A 21,346-nucleotide genomic window follows, 5' to 3' on the forward strand; every position below is an offset into this window, starting at 1 on the left:
TGCAACCACAAGCTCACAATGAGAGAAAGAGAGAGAAGGCAAACTCAAGTGAGACAAATGGGATTGTCCCTTTTCATATTCCATAGAATGTCTTATATACATGAGCTCATATTTACAATGTTCGGCCGCCCATTTACAAGTGGGGCCCCAAAACTAGTCTTCCTAGTTCTCTAGCTCTATGTACATCAATTCCTCTCATGACTGACATTACACAAGCCATAAACCCGGTCATCCCATGACTCATATACAATCAACACATCGCACGGTTACAAAAAGGTAAAGTACAAGGGCTGTAGTTGCACGAAAGGTCATGTTAACTGGAGTGGTTAACATACCCCCTCCCTAATGCAGGTCCATCCTCAGAACTGGCCGGATCTAGTAGTAATAGATCGAGCAGGTACAGATGAAATCCCGGCATGAGGTAGGAGCAAGAAGGGCTCGATGGAAGACCTTGTAGCTCGTCTAAAAAGTGGTCTCCATCATATCTTCGAAGGTGCCAAGTGTGCATCCACATAATACGCTCGTAATAACCAAAGATTTGATTGAGTGTGGGCCCTTTTTGATGTCAAAAGCAAGACCTTGTGCTCCTTCAAATTAATGGTCCCAGTCAGAAAATGACTCCAGCAGCGTGATGATGAGATTGAAGAAGCGTATGGTGGCAATCATGGCTAGGTCTCACGGAGGTGGTCATAGTGGTGGGGATGAAGTCGTGGAAGCCGTGGATCATGCTTTCTTTAGTGGAAGGTTGCTCTGCAGACGAGGAGTGAACTAAGGGAAGTTGAACTTCAACTTGGGGTTCTTCTCTGCTGCTCCTCACACGAAAGACTTTCCATGCCCACTGTCTGTGAATCGGGAGGTAGTGAGGGCTGATTCTGATTGCGTGTGGCACGTTACAGTATGCCTCCCCGATAAAGGGTTTAGCAAGGAAAGGTTGCCTCCATGCCGGCTACTCGCCCATGAGTTTGAATGTTAGCAATGGTGGGTGGTCGGTGGTAGCCGCGGTGGGTGGTCGTGCTGCCATGGGTGATGCTTCACCTCGAGGTACAAGCGCAGGAAGTTGATGTCGAGGCGGTCAGTGATGTGGGTGAGAGGTTTATTAAGAGACTAAGGTTATGTAAAAGGGGAGGAGAAGGGTGTGTGTGTGAAGGGACGTAAGGTCCACTAGCTCATCTATTTAAAGATGAAGCTAGGAGGCATTTTGTATTGAGCAAGAAGCCTAGTTGTATTTTGAGCAACTTAATAAGCAAGATATTTTCTTGTATTTTGTGAGTCTCTGTCCTCCACACAATGATCTAGCATGAGCACCACGAAATTGTATCATGGTATCAGAGCTTGGCAAGAGTGGGTCACTTTTGTGGTGTAGAATAGGTCAATTTTCTTATCTTTCCCTTTGTGGACCTGAATCTCCTAGCAGTGGAGACCTTCCAGCATGTGGAAAAACCAGGGCTGTCCCCTTCAAAGCCATTGAAGCTCACCATTAAAGCTTCAAAATCAAGTTTTTTCTTGCTCTAATCCTCTCCTCTTTGTTCTAATCACCTAAGTGCTCTTGTGAGGGCTAGTTGTTGCTGATCCTATTTTTGAGTTTGAAGCGGTGGCCATACACCATGAGGTATTCATGAGCCTCATTCTCATCAAGCTCCATCATCAACATCATCTTCAAGTGTATAAAGCTTTTCAAAGTGTGCTTATAAGAACTAATAGTGTTTATTAACACTAATGAGGCTTCTAATCCAACAAAGGGGAGTTATTCCAAAGTGATTTTAAACACTAAGAGTGTTCTTAAACACTAATGGTGAATCTAATCACCAATGCAAGTGTCATTAGATGCTAAAAATGTGCTCTTAAGCACTAATCGTATTTTTTAAACACTAATGGTGATCTTAATCACCAAATAAAGTGTTCATTGACACTAATGAAGCTCTCCCCATCAGAATTAATGGTTGGGCACAAACCCTAAGTGCTAAACCATAAGCTTAACCATCTTAATCTCCTTTTTTATGCAACATCCTTGGCTTGATTAAGGGTTGTTGCAAGCTTATCACAAAATTTGATGGCACTGGAGACTTGATCCCACATTTAGAGATGTTTAATCAAATTTGCGATGTCTTGACCATGTAGAAGATCAATTCAAGGTGAGTGCCTTCGGCCTTACCCTTGATGGCAAGGCATGCTAATGGTTCTAGTCCTTGAAAGCTGAGGACAAGGCCACCTTCGAAGCTTTGAAAGAGGCCTTTAAGGTTGGATATTTTCACCAACGTACCAAGTGGAGCTCAGTTGAGCAACTGCATAATGTAAGGCAAAGGGAAGGAGAAACCATCAAGGATTGCATCAATAGAGTTAGATATCTCCAATCATGTTGCAGTGTAAGAGACAAGTTCTCTGACGAAAGGTTGATAGGGAGATTTCTAGAGGGTCTTGATGACGTTCCCTTACATAATTCATTGTATGCCTTAGTCCATATCTCCTTTGAGCAATGCTATAGGAATGCTATGGATTTAGAGGACAATTTCAAGGGAACACATTCCTGAGAACTCCATGAAGGCACATCAGAATCTTCCTTTAAGACTACCAGCACAAAGCCTGATGGCAAAAATAAGGAATCCATGTCAAGACAAAGTGTTGAGCAATTGGCCACTGCATTAATGCAGCAAATGACCTTCATGAGCGATTCACGACGTGAAACTGTAAAAAATGGTTCACGGTGTGAACGCCTTTTCTGCACTTTCACGTGGAACTTCCTACGTTGAATTTTGTGATTTTGGGTGCGTAATACTTATCCAATTGATACCAAATCGCTTGTGCCACTCCTAAGGAATGAAATGCAAGTTCTTGGCACAGTCAATGGTCCCTTATGTTTTTTATTTTTATGAATTTTTTGAAAAAGAAAGAAAACAACGCACCAACCTGCTCATTCACATGCTGGTGGTTTTAATGACGCGAATATAAAAATTAACAAGAACAAGTAGTGAAGCCTTATCTTAAAACCACTCCACCACAAACACACACAACATCACAACCAATTTCTCATAATTTTTTTCCTACGACAAACATCTTATCCATTCATTTTCCACACAATTCACTACCCAAATGCAAGGGATTTAATGAATCCTATGTAATGGGAGATGAAACTCCAAGAGGATGGAAGAAACAAAGGTGTTTCCCCCGACAGCGGCGCCAAAAATGTTATGGGCTACCACACCTCCAAGAGGGAACTCTACACATTCACCTAATGGATGAGCAATAGATCATAACTGTCGTAGAGTACTTATATTACTAATGCTTCGATCTTGAGTCCTTTGAGGCCTCCAAGCTCGCTCGTTAAGCTCCAAACTCCAAGCTCCACCTCCACACACTGTCACCATCATGGAGTCGCTCACACCTTCACATAGGGCAATCACTCTCTCTCTCTCTCTCTCACACTCTCTCACACAAGCATGAAAGAGGCACAATGCTAGAATAATCTCACTCCTCCAATCTCTCAAGACACAAGGGAGACCTCTCAATAGCACAAAGGGGATTGTATCTTTTCATTATGAGAAAATGCCTTATATACATTTGGCCCTTACTCACACTTGGGCACCCAAAACTCACTTACGAGGCCTTGGGTGGCCAATATCTCATAATGTATAACTTTTATAGTGCCGTTTCATGACACTTATTAATGTCCTCAATTGAGGATCATGTTTGTTAATCCAAAATGGGATTACCAGTTGTACGCTTTGTGTTGCTCGAGCTAGAGAACCTTTTGACACACTCCAATTACCGAAAAGGCTCACTGAGTATCCTAACCCTCTTAAGGAAAAGGAGAGACTTTTGGCAGCCCATGAGTTGGTCAGAGAATGCCAAGTGCAATTAGAATATGACCCTCCCACTGCCTAGCTTCAACCATGTCCATTGGTCTCTCTAACCTAAGACCTACTGAGATGAAGCTCAAGAATATCCTGAAGAGCTTCCATACTAACCACTCCCACAAAGGTTAACGGATGCAGCAACTTCCACTACACAGTTACTGTTAAAATCCTAAGATCTCTCTAGATAATTGTTATGCATAAACATGCTTAAATCAAGCATAAACTCAACCACCCAACCACCCCCCGAGCCCAAGGGATGCACACATGAATAATAATGAAATACATCATACCTCTACCTTGATGTCCCATACCATCAAGAGGTACAACTCCAATCCAATAGCATGTAGCTATAGTGTGAAATGGTAGGTGAGTAGATATGAACCTCTACACAAGAGAGCATAACATAGCCTTGGCCTCACAAGCCTAAGCCTCCAAGCCTCCCTTGAGTGTGCCCCATGCCCCTATTATATAGGAGGGCTGGGTGTTTGGTTAGGGGTATGATTACCAAGCACTAAGATGCCCCTACTACTTGTCATATATAGCGCATGCTATTGTAGTGGGAATTACAGACCCAGACACATTGCATCCATATGCGAAAAGATATCTAATAAGAACAAGAAAAATCCGGTCGGAACTCTTGCTTCCACAATGGTGCAGATGCCAAAAATAGATCTCTAGGCAGATGAAGAGGAAGAAGAGGAAAAGGAAGATGAAGAAGGAAGACCACTGAAGAAGATCAAACCCACCTCATCTAGACCACCTTCTCCCAACCTTGACTCTTGAGCGACGCCACAACTAATGGCGCTCTCTCGCAGTTGACTGATTCCAAGCGCATTGTCAATTTTCTTTATTAATCAATTGTATTGCACGTGTCAATGATGAGGACTTGAATGTGTCTTTTTTTTTGCTTTGTGAATCAATTTCCTGTAAGTCCATTGATGTAACTCTAAAACACTATTGGCTAAATTCTTGCCTCCACCATGTCTAGTGTGCTTAAAGTAACCTGTTCTTACCATGTAATGTGACTTCTCCATGCCTTGAGTTTACCATATTGACAATGAACCGTATGCCTTTGCGAAATATGATTATATAGTATATGCTGCAATCAATGACAAAAAAAAATAAAAAATAGATGTATGTATTAGTTGGTCTCACAGTATTGAGATTGAACAGTTTTTAAAGTTCTTACCATGTAATGAGTTACATGTTGATCACTCCATCCTCCAATGAATGCCTTCCTCCAAGTCTCTAATATGTTTTCAAAGAATTTTATCTCACTATTGCTCCAGCTCTTTTTCTCTATGAATGCAAAGATCTTGTCAAGTGAAATCCACACATCAGTCTTCCGATTTTTTATTGAACCTTCATTTCCAATGTCCTTGACTGCATTATGTAGATCTTTCCATGGATTAACATCTTTGCTTGTTTTTATCTCGATAGTCTTTGAGGCAGTATGACAAAAATCTTTTAGCTTTCACACCACTTATGATGGTTTTTTTGGTACTTTGCTTCCCCCTTGTGACCGCTTGTCGTCCTCCTCAATTTTAATATGCCCCCCATGCAAGCCAATGTCTGATAGCACTTTTTCTATTGCTTTGATTGCTTTTAAGGCTTTAAGGTCCATGCAAAGCATATGTGTTAGATACCTGTAACGCCGCTACGGGCGTTACCATAGGAGGGGACGGTCACCACCCAGCCATAGAGGAAGAATGAGGATTGCCCCTCATCCCCCAGGCTATATAGTGTGTGGCCTGCCGTCCACACTAGCCTAGCCGCCCATGACTCCACATGGGCATCCTCTCCCACTGAACCCCGGACATGGCCATCCAGTCTACCACCATCGGTCTCACAGGCGTTACAGCCTACGTGACATTACCCCCCCTTAAGAAGAGTTTTCGTCCTCGAAAACAAACTGGAGAAACCTTTTGGAAATTGCACTACGGCGTTCCCAGGTAGCTACCTCCTCATCCCTATCTGTCCATTTAACAAGTACCTCCTGGTACACTTTATGTCCGGGTTTGTCTGTCACGATACTGTAGAATCTTTTCAGGTTCATGTGGTATCTTTGGTGGCTCTATGAACTAGGCTGAATAAAGCCTTTGTTCAAATATTCCGTTAATTGTTTTTCCACCTCCTGTGCCTCGAAGTGGCTTAATCTATAAGCAGGTTTGCTTATAGGTTTTGATCCTGGCATAACTTCGATGCCATGGTCTACTTCTCTAGATGGTGGTAAACCATCTGGCAAATCATCAGGATAAACATCCTGAAATTCCTCTAATAAATTCATTAAAGTATCTACGTACTTTTTCTTTAATGTCTCATTCACCTTGGATTTTTTCTTGTTTGAATCACATGCTTGCAAACAGGGTTTTCAAACAGTGGGTCTTGTCCAAGGTTATTTTGTTTTCCTTGTTTGTCTACGCAAACATTATTTATCGTTTCATCTACGGAAACAGAATTCAAAAGAGGTTAACAAGCATATACCTCTGCTATCTGGTCTCTGCGGACCGCTGTACACAGCTCCATGGAGGAAATAAGTGGTGTGGCAGGGACAATACGGTCACCCTGCAGGGTAATGACTCTACCTCCGTGCTTAAAACATAGCGTATTATGTAAGTAATTCCGAGCTAGACTAGGGCCCAAGCCATACAGCCACTCCTTGCCTAGATATATGTCTGCTCTGGCTAAGTGCATGACCTGAAAGTCAAGCGGAGCCTCGTAGTCTTGCATAGATAATGGGACCCCCAATACTACGGTATTCCATACCGTTTTGTCATATCCGTTGGCTAGGCCAACAGTATACTCATGATCACTCCGGGTCTCAGTCAACCCCAACTTCTTGACTAACGAGTAGTTCAAGAAGTTGTGGCTAGCTCCATCATCAATAAAAACTGTGACTCTACGGCCACCTATGGTGCCATACATGCGCACCATGTCATGCGGACCTACAGTAGGCTGCCACATCACTTGTGTTACTGAACAAGCGTGATGCTCATCACAATGACACACTGTCACCTCTCTGAACTCTGCGGAACTGAGAGGGAGTCTCTGCACTGTATGCAACTGCCTAGAAGATTTAACATCTTTTTTGGGCTCGTTGCCACTCGTGTTGGCTTTAGGCTTTGGACACTCAGCCTTCGTGTGCCCTACTTCATTGCAATTAAAGCAGCGATTTTCCTTTCGCGCTTTTATATACTGCTCTTTCTTTTGGATTTCGCTCTCTTTTCTTCTTGGATGGTCGCGGTTTTTTAGACCAATGACCACCCTGTCCTTCCTGGTCCGTCCTATCCCCTTGTTTATCACTACAGAACCCTTTTCTTTTGAGGCCTGACCTCCTCTTTTCACTACCCTCGGCCCTGCTAGAACCACCATGCGCACTACGACGCTTGATGTCATCAAATATTTGCGCATACTTAATTGCCTCTGCCAGGTCTTTAGGCTGTAAGGGCTCTACGTACTCAAGGTAATCATCTTTGAGGCCTCTCTTAAAGCCTCACAATGTCTAGAATGCATCGATTCCCTTTAGTTTGAGTATTATCTCCCTATAGTCTGAGATGTACTGAGTTAGGGATTTGTTCTCCATCGAGCACTTGTCCCATAACTCCCAACTTCTCTCTGCCTCATTAATAGGCAAAAATTGTTTTCGAAACATCGTTTCAAACTCCATCCAAGTGGCAGGACGAGTTGTCAAACTCATCCACCACTTGTACGCTTTGTCGATTAATGAGAGGCTAGCCTCTACAGGCTGGCTAGGCTACTGTCGCAGCGCGTGCAAATCTGACCACTTCGCTAGAAACATATTGACCGAGTCCTTGTTTCTCTCCTTCTCCTCGCCACACCAAAACTAGGCGACTTTAAGTCTTTTAATAAAGACGAAGCTGTCGCTACGGACGGCCCCGCAGGCACATCGGCCTGTACTCCTGCAACCACCACTGGCGAGGCTACGCTCACCCGTGCACATAGGAGCTCAGCTACCACACGAGGAGTCGGAGTACTAGCTGAGGTGGCTATCAGTGCATCTAACCGTGTGGAGATGCTGTGTAGCATCGTGACTAAATCAGCCTGGACTTTACCCATATTGTTTAGTTTGGCATTAAGATATTTAAACAGTCCACTAGAGAGCTCCATCTCTGTCAGGACATCGGCAAGGTCCAATAGGTCATAATCGTCGTCGTCATAATCCAAGAGGTCCTCCTCGGTCCCCTCGGCGACATCGGTGTTCATGTCCTCTGGCTTGTCGGCCAGAAAGGGGTCATCTGCTAATGCGGCCGCTTACGGGCTCGCTAGGTCCTAAGGCGGGGTCAATAGACGAGGAGGGCGCTAGCGGATCACGCGTGATCAACGAGCGCACTCCGGACCGAACAACAGTCGGGCGTGTACGGCCTGACAATTCGGTCGAGGTCAAACCCGCGACCGAGGACAAGAGATCGAAAAAACCTAGAGAAGTAGAAGGCGGTGGGGACACACTACGCCTAGCAGACATCTTTAATTCTTGCAAAAAACAATGCAAGAACTCGAAAATTACTAAAAAAACGCTAATAAAATGAGCAGTGGGGTGGAGAGAGAATAGTCACCCCCCTTTACGGTCGCTTGTCGATTTGTGTTGCGCTGCGAGCCTCCAGACAGCGCCGCTTCTCCGGGATGCTCCGATCCACGAGAAAAAAATAAATGCCTGCAACTCATAAGAAAAATAAATTTTCTCATGAAGTTGTGCCTGGAACACTCGGATTATCCCTTGCCAGGATTATCCCTCCTCCCCAGCCGAGAGAGAGGATCCGTTTGAATTTAGTTTCATTTTTTAATTTTATTAAAAATGAATAATTAAATTATAAAAAAATAAAAATAAATGATTTTTTTTCTCCTCTGGTGGTGCGCTTACTGGCTGGCCGTGGCCTGGTTTGGCTGGCCGCCGCCCAGTTGGCCGTTTTGCTGGCTGGCCGCCATCGCCCCTGGGGCAGGCCGTCGTCCTAGCTGGCCGCCGCCGTCGCCTGGCTGGCCACGCAGGCCGGGTTTGTGCTCTTTCAGTACAACATAGGCCAGCAGGTCTTCGCCCCCCTCCCCTCTACACAACGGCGGTTTCGTCACAGATGGGTGGCGCACACAATGGCGCACATTTGTGCTCTTCGCCCTACTCTCTACACAGTAGAGAACGTTGCACTAGGCGACTTCCGTTCTTTACCAAACAAAATTTGCTTCGCAGACAGTGGGGCTGGTGTCTGCCCCCCCCCCACACACAAGCTTCAACGAATTCTTTCGCAGACAATTTCAATGCAGAGAAAAAAAAACAAAACGAAAATTGCTTACCTGCGTTTTGCTTGATGTGTGTGACGGGGAGAGAGAGAGAGAGAGAGAGAGAGAGAGAGAGAGAGAGAGAGAGAGAGAGAGAGAGTTCTTCCCTTCAAAAATGTCTTGGCCGCCTCCCTCCACACACTCCATCGGAGATAAGGACGAGGAGATGAATGGTTGAAAACCATTGAGTGGGCTCTGGTCCCCCGATCACGCGCGGACCCTGACGACCCCATCGAACCATGCTCTGATACCAGTGTTAGATACCTGTAACGCCGGGCGTTACCACAGGAGGGGATGGCCTCTGGCTCACCACCCAGCCATAGAGGAAGAATGAGGATTGCCCCTCATCCCCCAGGCTATATAGTGTGTGGCCTGCCGTCTACACTAGCCTGGCCGCCCATGACTCCGCATGGGCGTCCTCTCCCACTGAACCCTGGACATGGCCATCCGGTCTACCGTCGGTCACAGGTGTTACAGCCTACGTGACAATATGTACAAATACACCAGCTTCTCTACAATTCTACATAGTGCATGCAATGTGCATATGTGCACTCTGGATAGAGGAATATCAAGCACTGCTTTGAAATATTTATCTTTTAAATGCCTATCAGGAGCTTTGTTCCATAGTACATGATCTAAAGTCTTGGCACTTGACATGTAATATAGACATGGACTCTTTGCATTTGAACCTTTGCTTATGTTAAACATGCATTTTAGAGTCTTCAAATCACCTGCCATGTGCCATTCCACTTTATAGTCACCGAACCCAGACACATGAAGGGCCCTTCCATTTCTTTGCTCACTAATCAGTGGTGGAATTGTAGTTTGATGAAACACCCAATGTAAAATTTTAGTATCTTCTTTATCCACTTGTGTCATTAGGAAGAAGCTCATGTTTAATACAAGTTTTGTGTTTAAATTATTTCAATGTAATACACAATCATATTCAATGATAAAGAAGATACACCTCAAAAGATCCAAGCGGCAATATGTTATTCTCCGATTGAACACTGAAATATGTATATCTTGCATCATATTTTGTAATTGATGTGTCTAAGGCCCTATTCATTAGAGTGATAGTAACCCTCTCCATTTTTTTGTTCTTTAAAATCTCACACTCATCTAGTTTCAAAACAAATTTTAGAACTCCTTCACAATCTTCTTGACTAATCTCAAAGAACTAAACTCCGTACCTTTGCAAAGCTTCAAGATCAAAGAAAATACTGTTGTGCTGGTTAAAGAGTACCTCTCTGTCTTTAGCAATGAGTTAGCAATGAATGTTGTTTCAATATGTACTGGTGAACCAAGCTTCTCAAACACCTCTGAGTTCACATGTTGGCGTGCAAAATTTACTTGCATTGGTTTTGGAAGTAACGAACCTTTATGCTTCTTACTTTGACATTTCTCTACTGGTGTCTTAAACAGTATACTATATGCTTTCTGAGAGATGCCAGTCTCATCTAGGTTCTTGTTCATATAAAAGAAGACACATGCTTCTCATTGATTTTTTGAAACTTCTTTTGATACAGCATCTCTTCCACTATTCCTTTTGGTACCAAATGACTGTAATGCACTCCAGTTTCGGAACGTACCTTGGACTCTGGGGATGAAGTAAAGATCTAAAAATAGAATAACATCAAATCTGATTACTTATGTCTAGTTTCAAAACAAAGAACCTAATCCAAAAAGAGAAATATATATGAAACAAGAGTTAACATTACCTTATAGCCTGTACTCGCTTCTTCATCCCTCCACTTCCAACTTTCATTTTCTCTATGTTGCAAAGTTTCCTTCTTCTTTTACATGGCCCTAGTGCTGTATCCTTCTCCTTAAAGCATCAAGCTTTTTCTCTAAGTCTTGAACTATTTCTTTGTTTTCCCATAAGCTTCTCTGCATACAACCCATTTAGTTTTTTTATTTCAATGTTCTCTATCTGTAGAAAATCCCTCTGCTGTTTTGCAACCATTGCTTTTGTTTCCAAGTGTTGGGCATAACCCAGCAAACCTTGTCTACCATCACCTGTGAAATGTAGTAGGTTTCTAATGTTATAAAATGGAGGTGGTTCATTTGTAAATGGATCCTTGGCCCATCGGTCCACAAGTCCAGATGACGCTCTCCATTATTCCTCCTTTTCTCTTTTTGCTCATAACATTAAAAAAATCTCTTATTTTGTTTCTTCAAAGGCTGGTATTCAGATTGTATGTCCACATGAAGATGGTAAGTATCATATGTTCTTTTACATGCACCATTTCTACTACTATTTTACTGAGAATTTGAGTGTCTCCATGTGTTGTTGAAGGTGGATTAATTGGAATTCCCAATTTTGGATTAATGTTCTCATTTGCAAAGCTAGTATTTTCTGTCATCATAAAACATATTAAAGAATTGAAATGAATTAACTCGATTAGTAAGGACATTTTTTTTAAGTTTCAGTAGGAAAACCCCCACGGTCGAGATGATGATTAAAGCTTTCCTCAAATCTATTAAATGCATAACTACCTCAAATCTGTGAAATCTTGGTTCTAACAAGTTTTACGTGCATCCAACAAAGAATGCTGCCTCACGATGTAACCTCATTGAAAGAATATGTATATTTTAATATATTTAAACCTACTATTATAATAGTTAAAAATGAGCCAAATTGAAAATTTGGATATGTTTTAAACATCTTTTATTTTCTCTCTCTAAGCTGAGTTGGCACTTCTTTTACAGGGCCCAAAATTGAGTCCACATTTCTCCTAATGAAGTACTCATGCAAATCACCCCTTTGAGCCAACACGCAGGATCCTACCGGAGGCCTACTCTATGATAGGGTCGAGGCGGAAACCATAAGTTCCTTACCCTCTCCGAACCCTAATGCTAGACAAGGAAGAATTGATGCCAATGGGCGGAGAAGGAACCTTGTGGGAGAATGTGGCACGGCACACCAAGCTAGTGAATCCACACCTAGCCGATCCACTGGAAATTTGATTGGTTAAATTTATCATAAGTTATTATTTCCAGAGGTGGTGAAAATAAAATCTAGTGCATACACAAGTGGGTGTTATGCAATTGAAACAGATGGTGACAACTCCCACCTGGAAGATTTTGGCATACAACCCAATTGCTGCAAAGAGTACCTCACCATACCAGAATACATGTAAGATTCCTCCCTCCAGCTTTTGAGGTGTGCAAGTGTAAGAACCTCCCCTTCTGATCTTGTAATTATTTCCCTCTTTGAAATAAAAGAAAGATTCTGTTTTGACCTAGAGAGAGATAATCTAAAAATAAGATATTTTTGGATATAAAAATCTTGCTAGTGTCTAAAATGGTTTCCCTTGAAACAAAAATTCAAAAAGAACTTTCCAATGTGCAATTTGAATTAATTAAAAATAGGTATAAAGGACCTTAGCCTAAGGGTCCAGACTTTCAAAATTTTTTGGATTATAGTCCAATTAAGGTTCTTATGGACCAATAAGATTAATCCAAATGTAGGGAGGAGATAATTGAAGAATTAAAAGAAAAACCCCCAAAAAATGATTAAATACTCACATAAGATGAAGAGTTGACTAAGGACAAGGTTTATTAGTAAAAAACTATGAATATTACTAAAAAAATGAGATATTTTGGGTATAATGATTCAATTTTGACACCTTGGTAAGGAGAAGGGGGATCTTTAAGGAGGTGCCTATTTCACGTGTGGTGGAGTTTTAAACTCAAAAACATTGTGATATTTCTCCTGGATCAAACCAAATCAAAAGGGAGCCAAACTAGGTCCAAATTCATCCAAATTGAACCTGGAAAATTCTAGAAACTAGTTGGACTTGGTTAGAGGCCTCCCTCACCTATAAATAGATCCTTAGCCCTTTGTAAAAAAATATGAGAACTATACCATGCCAGTATTATACTGAAATAATGATATTTTCTATTAACCTCTAAAAATCATGTACAAATTAGAGATTGGAGTTTCTCTCTCTCTTCAATCTTCCTTGGAGTCTTCATCAACATACCAAACCAATTGATTGGTTGGGGGGCCTCTACATTGATTAAAGAATCAAGCAATCTAGGAGGTAAAGTGTGGTTTATGGTCTTTTTTATTAATCTCCAAATGTTTCTCTCTTCTCAACCCCTCTCAAGCTTGAGAAGCATTCAATTGAATGGATTTTTAATACAATTGAAGTTTAATGATTTATAGTGATAAAATAAATAAATTTTCATTTATGCTTAAATTAAATGTTTTTTAAAAAGCATGTCTCTCTCTCTCCCAAAGAATGGTCATTCCTATGACCTATTCTATATTCAAATGAAGCTTCTCATGAAGCAATTCTCTAATCTAAAAGTAATTTCTATGCTTGTCAAATTGAGGCCAAATAAGTGGCTTTTTAATGCTTTTATGCTATTTAATTCATGGAAAAATTAGGAATCAAGTCCATAATTGGATATTGATCCAATTAATGGTTATTCTATCATATGATATTACTAAAATTTATGTTTTCAAAATTATTGAGAATTATCAAAAATAGCACAACGAAGCTATGGTAAAATTTCTGAAAAATTAACACATAAATCATTTTCATTCATAATATGAAAAGAGGACTTCCTACCATATTCTAGGATTAATCATCCTAGATTATTAGAGTGATTTTCATTATAATCATGGAAATTTAATTTTTATGTTTAGGCATAAATAGTTAAGTAGAAAAAAGAGGAATTTCTAGTAATTCATTTTTATGTTAAAAGAGTAATCCTCATGACAATGGAAATCCATGTATTCCAATGAAGTAAGAGAAAAATTTGGATGCTAAAATAATTTATATTTCATTTAAAAATTAAAGAAGGATTTATCTTTTTGCATAGATAAATTTAAATGATGAAAGAGGAATTCCCACTATATTGGAATTCAAATATTTAAATGAGGAAAGTGTAATTTTTAGCATAGTAAAATTAATGGATATTTTATTTAAATTCAAAGATAAATTTTAGATAAATTTATTTTCTCTATGAGAAATATTTAAATGGTAAAAGAGGAATTCCTATGACATTTTGAATTCCATCTTATAGATGGGAAAAGAGAAATTCCTAGTATATTGAAATTAATGGGTATTTTATTTAAATTCAAAGATAAATTTTAGATAAATTTATTTTATCTATGAGAAATATTTAAATGGTAAAAGAGGAATTCCTATGACATTTGGAATTCCATCATGGGAAAAGAGAAACTCCTAGCATATTGAATTAATGGGTATTTTATTATGAAAAATATTGATGATAAAAGAGAAATTCCCATGACATTGGAATGCAAATAATTAAATGCAAAAAAGAGGAATTTCCATGGTATTTGAGATCCAAGAAATTAAATGGAAAGAAGAGGAATTTTTAGTATAATTCAATTTATGATTATTTATCAAAAGTGAAAATATAGGTAGAATTGATTTCTGTAAATTCCATGAATTCTTTTATTCAAAAGAGGAATATTGAATATAATTCAATTGAAGAATTGAGAAGGAATATAGAAATAGTCGTTCGAGAAAAGAAACCTTTAATTAGGCCAAGCAATTGGTAGAAATTTAGAAAAAGTCCCATTATCGGAATCAAACTAGAAAAAGCTAATAAATGGGAATAGCATGTGAAATGGATGTGATAAGATGAAAATATAATGTGATAAGATGTAAATAGGATGCGATAAGATGTGTATGAGATGTGATAGGATGTGATAAGATGAAAATAACATGTGATAAGATGTGATGTAATGGAATGGATGTGGAGGTGTATGTGAAAGAATGGATGTGGATGTGTATATGAAAGAATGGGGATGTGGATGTGTATGTGAAAGAATGGGGATGTGTATGTGAAAGAATGGATGTGGATGTGTATGTGTATGTGGAAAGAATGGATGTAGATGTGTATGTGAAAGAATGGATATGGATGTGTATGTGGAAGAATGGATGTGGATGCGTATGTGAAAGAATGGATGTGGATGAGATGTGAAATGAATGTGATGAGATGTGATGTAAATTGAGATAGATGTGAATGAATGGTATGTGATGTAAATGAATGAGTTGTGATGGGATGTGAATATTGGTAGATGCGAGTGGATGAGATGTGATAAGGATAAATGAGGAAAGATGTGATGAGATGAAAAATGATGTGATTGGATGAGAATAGGAATACATATGAATTGGATATGGATTAAGTAATGTGGACAGATGTGAAACAATGTGAAAGACGAGAGTTCATTATAGAAACTGTATTTATGACCTGTTTTTAAATGACTATTTTACGTCAATAATGCTGGGGAAGCATTTTGACCGTCTTGAGAATGAGGTCGTGGAGACCTAACTGATAAAGTTGCAACAGCTATGTCAGAGAGTCAACGGAGGACGTCTCACGTAGCAAGGTCGACCAGCCTCGGTTCGATTTAAATGGTGAGCTTCCAGTACGGTGGATGAGGGACCAAAAGGAAGCGGCCTATGAGTGAAGCGCTAGGTGACCTGCGAAGGATCCTAGAGGGTGCTGACCATACGGTGCTCGGGCTCTGGGTGCCAAACATACCCACACGTGCAGCGGGGAAGATATTGGAACAAGGAGTAAGAGTTGTTTTCTGAAATCGGGCATGGATCTGGTTGATTGACCTTGCTGGTACTCAACGGATGAGTCCATGGCTCTTTTATATGGATTTGTTGGTTGATCTTGTTGATCTTCAATGGAGATTCCATCTTGATTTTTATAAGTGAATATATTGTCGGGTACTATAAGCTAGGAACTATCGAAAAGGCCCTTGAGGGACAGGTGGTGAGAGTTCTGGTTGCCAATGATGCCATAGATACACCGATGAAGGAATGATTGGAAATAAGGATTCAACCGGAGATTTTGAGGATTATGATCAGTGACACTATGGTTTCATCAAATGATTGTTTTAAAGATAGCTGAATCTGTAAAAAAGGCAATTTCATATTGGGTGTGTAAGTGGTGTGACTGGCATTAAATTTGCATGAATATCCGGCTAGGGGGCCTAGGAACTCTTTTCCCTGGCACTTGGGACAAAACCTAACCAAATTCCTAATTGGATCCTATCACTACACTGGTTGGGCGGTTGGCTAACCCATGGGACTGGATGGGGTTAGACTGATGGATCCGTAAAATGAGACTCAATCCTGTTATAGTACGATAGATGAAGTAAATCCCGGATAGTAGTTGTTCTATGGAAAAAGAATCAACGGCTGTGCCTCTCGATGTCTATGTCTTAGTCAGTTATTGTCAGCTGAGGGCTTGTTGTGGTGGATCCTGGTGAGAACTAAGCTGTTTGAGTGTTTAGAGGTGTCAGAGGACATTGGGGTGAAGGGTGCTGAGTTGATTGTCAGCTAGGTCAAATTTAGGTCAAAGAAGTGTTAACAAAGGGCAACTCGTTGGTTCAGAGGGGCCCTAAGGGTCAGAGCTTGAGTTTAGATAATGTAGGAGGAAGGTTGAAGAGATTGGAGGACATTTATCTGACTAGGGATCAACGCCAGCATTTTGCATCAGAATTCAGATAGATGTGGATCAACTGGGGTGTATCCAGGTCAAAAGGTCAATAAGGAGTCAGAAAAGGAGAGATGATAAGGTAGCTAGAGACATGAAGCAAGGTTTTGAGGTGAGATGATGTTGGAGGGCACTCTGTGACTCAGGCGGATAAGTTTCTGATTGGGGGTGAGCAGTCTACTTTTCCAAATCAAGTTATAAGTCAGAATCTGAGCAGTTCTGTGTCAATTAGGAATTGTTCTGGTCGACTGGGTGTCAACTGCAATCAAGAGAGGATTTTGAGTGGAAGATCAGAGGTGTTGGAGGCCTGGGGAGGATAGTTTATAGAGGTAGCTGCATCTGACAGGGAGGTTGGGAGAGGGTGTTGAAGTGTCCATTTGAGTCAGCTGGAGGGCTAAGGACAGGAGCTAGGTTGGTTGGTTCCCTTGGAGCTAGGACTTTAGTGTCCCCCAATTCTGATCCCACTGTGTCTTCTTCTTGTGTGTCTGTAAGGTGGTGTAATAGAGGCCATCACCCAACCATCACACATTGTTTTGGTTCCCCCACTAAGGATAAGAAGGTTCTTGTTAAGGGCTTTGGTCCAGCAGCAAGTTGGAATCCATTGGCTGGTCAACTTAGGGCCAATGGTGGCTGATTTTGGATATGAGGTGTTTAGAGGTTAGAAGAGTGAGGATGTTGCCCAGTTCCTTAGGAGGATTGAATTAGTGTGCTTTGAGAAATGGAAGACATGATGATGCCTATAAGTTGAGGATGGCAGACTTATTGTTAGAAGATGAAGCTAGGGAATGGTTTGAATATGAGGCCATGGATGCTCACTCTCACAGGGAAAGCTGGGAAACCTTGAAGAGTAGATATGGAAAGTTGGATACCCTAAAGGATTTGTGGAGAGAGATTCGTAGGATGAATCAAGGAGAGGATAAAGAGATGTCTGTTTTTGTTGGCAGGTTTGAAGCTTCTTGGAGAAAGCTTCTGAAAGCTTTGGGAGAGAATCAAGTGCCACCTGATTTTCTAAAAAAGACAGGCTCATTGGTGTGTTGCATGAGAGTATTAGAATGAGAGTGGCGTTGAAAGACCCTAACACATATGATAGGGTAGTGAAGATATCAATTGAGTAGTGGAGGAAGAGATTGGGGAAACGGGAGCTAGCTAGGAAGGAGAGGGACATAAGCTAACTGATCAAGTAGGGAATCTAAAAGTTGCTGTGCTAGAGATTTTGGGAGTTGATTGGAATCCAGAGAAACTCCCGAGTCAGTTTGATGATGTGAGTATGGCTAGAGCTATTATGGAAGTGGCAGAGTTTTTTGATGAATCGGATGAGGAAATAGATTTGGATCAGAGTTTGCTAGAGTTATTAGTGGAAGATACTTGCATTAATGCACATGGAGTCTTGGAGCTAGCTGTTGATATGCTTTCTGATGAAGACGATACAAATTTGAAGGATGTTGAGACTGTGTGTTTTCAGGAAGAGGTTTGGAGGAAGGTGATGTTGTGAACCAAACCTTTGAGTATGTACTAAATTATGAGGATGTTGCGGGTGCTAAATGTGATCAAGCTGAGCTACAAGATGCTCCTTTGTGTTTTGTTGATACTTTTCTGGATGATATTGATGCGATCTACTTTGAATTGGCTGATGGGGGTATTGTTGTAGATGTTGTTGAGCCCATAGAATATGCCTATGTTGATTTTGTTTTTCTAAGGAAAAGAGAGCTGGAGGAAGGCTTGTGATTCCATGTTGGGAGATCACTTTGTGTATGTGAATGTTTTTGGAAGTGGTCTAGACGGGCTGCTTTGTGATAGAAAGATTGTGTTTGGGGAAGAGAAGAATGTTTCTCTTATAGATACTGATGTTTTTGGGAGGAGGGATGAATGCCAGAGATGAAGGCGCACAAACTGGGAAGAAGTTCTAAACCATATGATGGCATCAAGATGTCTGTGTCTAGAGAGGAACCAAGAGGAGAGCTAGCAAGAGGTCTAGTTGGGTTGTGCATTTTGATAGAAGCACAACACTGAGGTTATTTACAAGGTGCATGCAGATATTTGATCCAAGTGGGTGGATTAATTCAATGGGAAGGCTTTGGAGGATGTTGTTCTATCCTTTTGATCCAAGAGGGTTTTGAAGAGTTAGATGCTTCTCTTAATACTATTAATAGAGTCGAGTGGAGTGGTTGGTGGAAGAGAACAATTTGAAACTCAAAGGATGCAGTGAAACAGTTGTAAGATCCCAGACCCCACTGCGCAACGAATTTGGGGGTGCTAGCAGTGGAAGTAGCACTTCTTGCGTGGGGCAGGGTCCCACACTCGGGGCCTCACCCATGGATATCCAGACAAGAGACTAATTCATCGGTTCTTCCAAAATCGAACTCAAAGGATGCAGTGAAACAGTTGTAAGATCCCAGACCCCACTGCGCAACGAATTTGGGGGTGCTAGCAGTGGAAGTAGCACTTCTTGCGTGGGGCAGGGTCCCACACTCGGGGCCTCACCCATGGATATCCAGACAAGAGACTAATTCATCGGTTCTTCCAAAATCGAACTCGAAAAAACTTTCCTTGCCCAGAAAGCATGGGCGATTCCTCAAGGATAACTTTTCTCTAACGTAGTCAAAAGCCTTAACTAACTGAACTCATCTGACCGAACTCGTAAGTCCCATAGTCAGATCAGGGAAAAAAAACTGTACTTGGATCATAGAGACCAACGCTTTTTTCCTCATTGAGAGGCAGAGCCGCTGATTCTTTTCCATAGAACAATTTTTATCCGAGATTTACCTCATCTATCGTACTATACAAAAATTGAGTCTCGATTTACGGATCCATCAGTCCATCCTAACCCCATCCAGTCCCATGGGTTAGCCAACCGCCCACAAACCACTGTAGTGATGGGATCCAATTAGGAATTTGGTTAGGTTTTGTCCCGAGTACCAGGGAAAAGAGTTCCCAGGCCCCCTAGCCGGATATTCATGCAAACATAACACTAGTCACACCACTTACACATCCAATATGAACTTGCCTTTTTCACAGATTCAATAATCTTTAAAACAATCATTTAATGAAACCATAGTGTTACTGATCATAATCCTCTAATTATCCAGTTGAATCCTAATTTCTAATTCCTTCCTTCATCGGTGTACCTATGGCATCATTGGCAACCAGAACGCTCACCACCTGTTCACTCAGGGGCCTTTTCAATAGTTCCTAGCGCATAGTACCTGATAATATAATCACATAAAAATATCCAGATGGAATCTCCGTTGAAGATCAGCAAGATCAACCAACAGATCCATAGAAAAGAGCCATGGACTCATCCGTTGAGGACCAGCAAGGTCAATCAACCAGATCCATGCCCAAATTCAGAAAATAACTCTTACTCCTTGTTCCAATATCTTCCCCAACGTACTCGTGGGGTATCTTCGGCGACCCAAAGCTCGAGCACCGTATGGTCAGCACCCTCTAGGATCCTTCGCAGGTCACCTAGCGCTTCACTTAAGGCCGCTTCCTTGGTCCCTCATCCACTATACCAGAAGCTCACCATTTAATCAAACCGAGGCTGGTCAAGACCTCGGCCGACCTTGCTATGCGAGATGTCCTCCGATGACTCTCTGTCACAACAGTCACAACTTTAACAGATAGGTCTCGATGACCTCATTCACAAGACGGTCAAAATGCTTTCCCAGCATTCTTGACATAAAACAGTCATTTAAAAACAGATTTCACAAACAAATACAGTTCCAAGAATATTTCCATCTTTTCTCATTACTCCACATCCTTTCACATTAGACCCCATCTTTTTTTCATCTCACCACAATTTGATTTTCATCATCGATCCCTATCACATCACATCATTCCTACATTAATTCACATCCAATCGCATCATCCACACATCAATCCACATCATCCATACATCCATCCACATCAATCCACATGTCAATCCACATCAATCCACACGTCAATCCACATCATTCAAACATCCATGCACATTAATCCACATTATCCACACATCAATACACCTCATTTCAGAAACATTCCCATTCTCATCTAATCACATCTTTTTCTATCTCATCACTTATTTCCTCATTTATCCTCATCAGATCTCACCCACTTGCATTTACCCATATATCTCATCACTTCACATACATTAACATTATCCAATTTACATCGCATCTTATCACATTCATTTCACATCACATCTCATTCATTCACATCCTGATTCACATGCTAACACATGCATTCATGTCCCTTATCATTCATTCACATTCTGATTCACATCACATCACATCCATTCACATCCCTTATCATTCATTCACATCCCGATTCACATCACATCACATCCATTCACATCCCTTATCATTCATTCACATCCTATATCATTCATTCACATCACATCACATCCATTCACATCCCTTATCATTCATTCACATCCTATATCATTTATTCACATCTTGATTCATATGCTATCGCATTCATTCACATCCTATATCATTCATTCACATCCCGATTCATATGCTATCACATTCATTCACATCCTATATCATTCATTCACATCCGGATTCACATCACATCACATCCATTCACATCCCTTATCATTCGTATCTATCCAATTCACATCACATCTCATCGCTTCAATTCTCGTTCATATCTATCACATTTACATCCACATATATTCTCCCACATACATCCACATCCATACTTATCACACATACACATACACATCTATC

At 41.0% G+C, this 21,346-nt stretch overlaps 1 protein-coding gene across 1 annotated transcript; it reads right to left on the reverse strand.

Annotated features, from left to right (window-relative positions):
* Positions 1-8,726: 8,726 nt before the first annotated feature.
* LOC147623583 (uncharacterized) lies at positions 8,727-10,209 on the reverse strand. The gene is made up of 3 exons (XM_086820056.1): positions 10,106-10,209; positions 9,623-10,029; positions 8,727-8,986 (listed from the first exon to the last, which is right to left on the reverse strand). Exons 1-3 carry the CDS (start codon positions 10,207-10,209, stop codon positions 8,727-8,729), a joined length of 771 nt encoding a protein of 256 aa, XP_086676182.1.
* Between the last annotated feature and the right edge of the window lie 11,137 nt (positions 10,210-21,346).

This window comes from Cibotium barometz, chromosome 26 (assembly GCF_041138505.1).
Source record: "Cibotium barometz isolate CiBa-2024 chromosome 26, ASM4113850v1, whole genome shotgun sequence".
In the NCBI taxonomy this organism is placed as follows: Eukaryota; Viridiplantae; Streptophyta; class Polypodiopsida; order Cyatheales; family Cibotiaceae; genus Cibotium; species Cibotium barometz.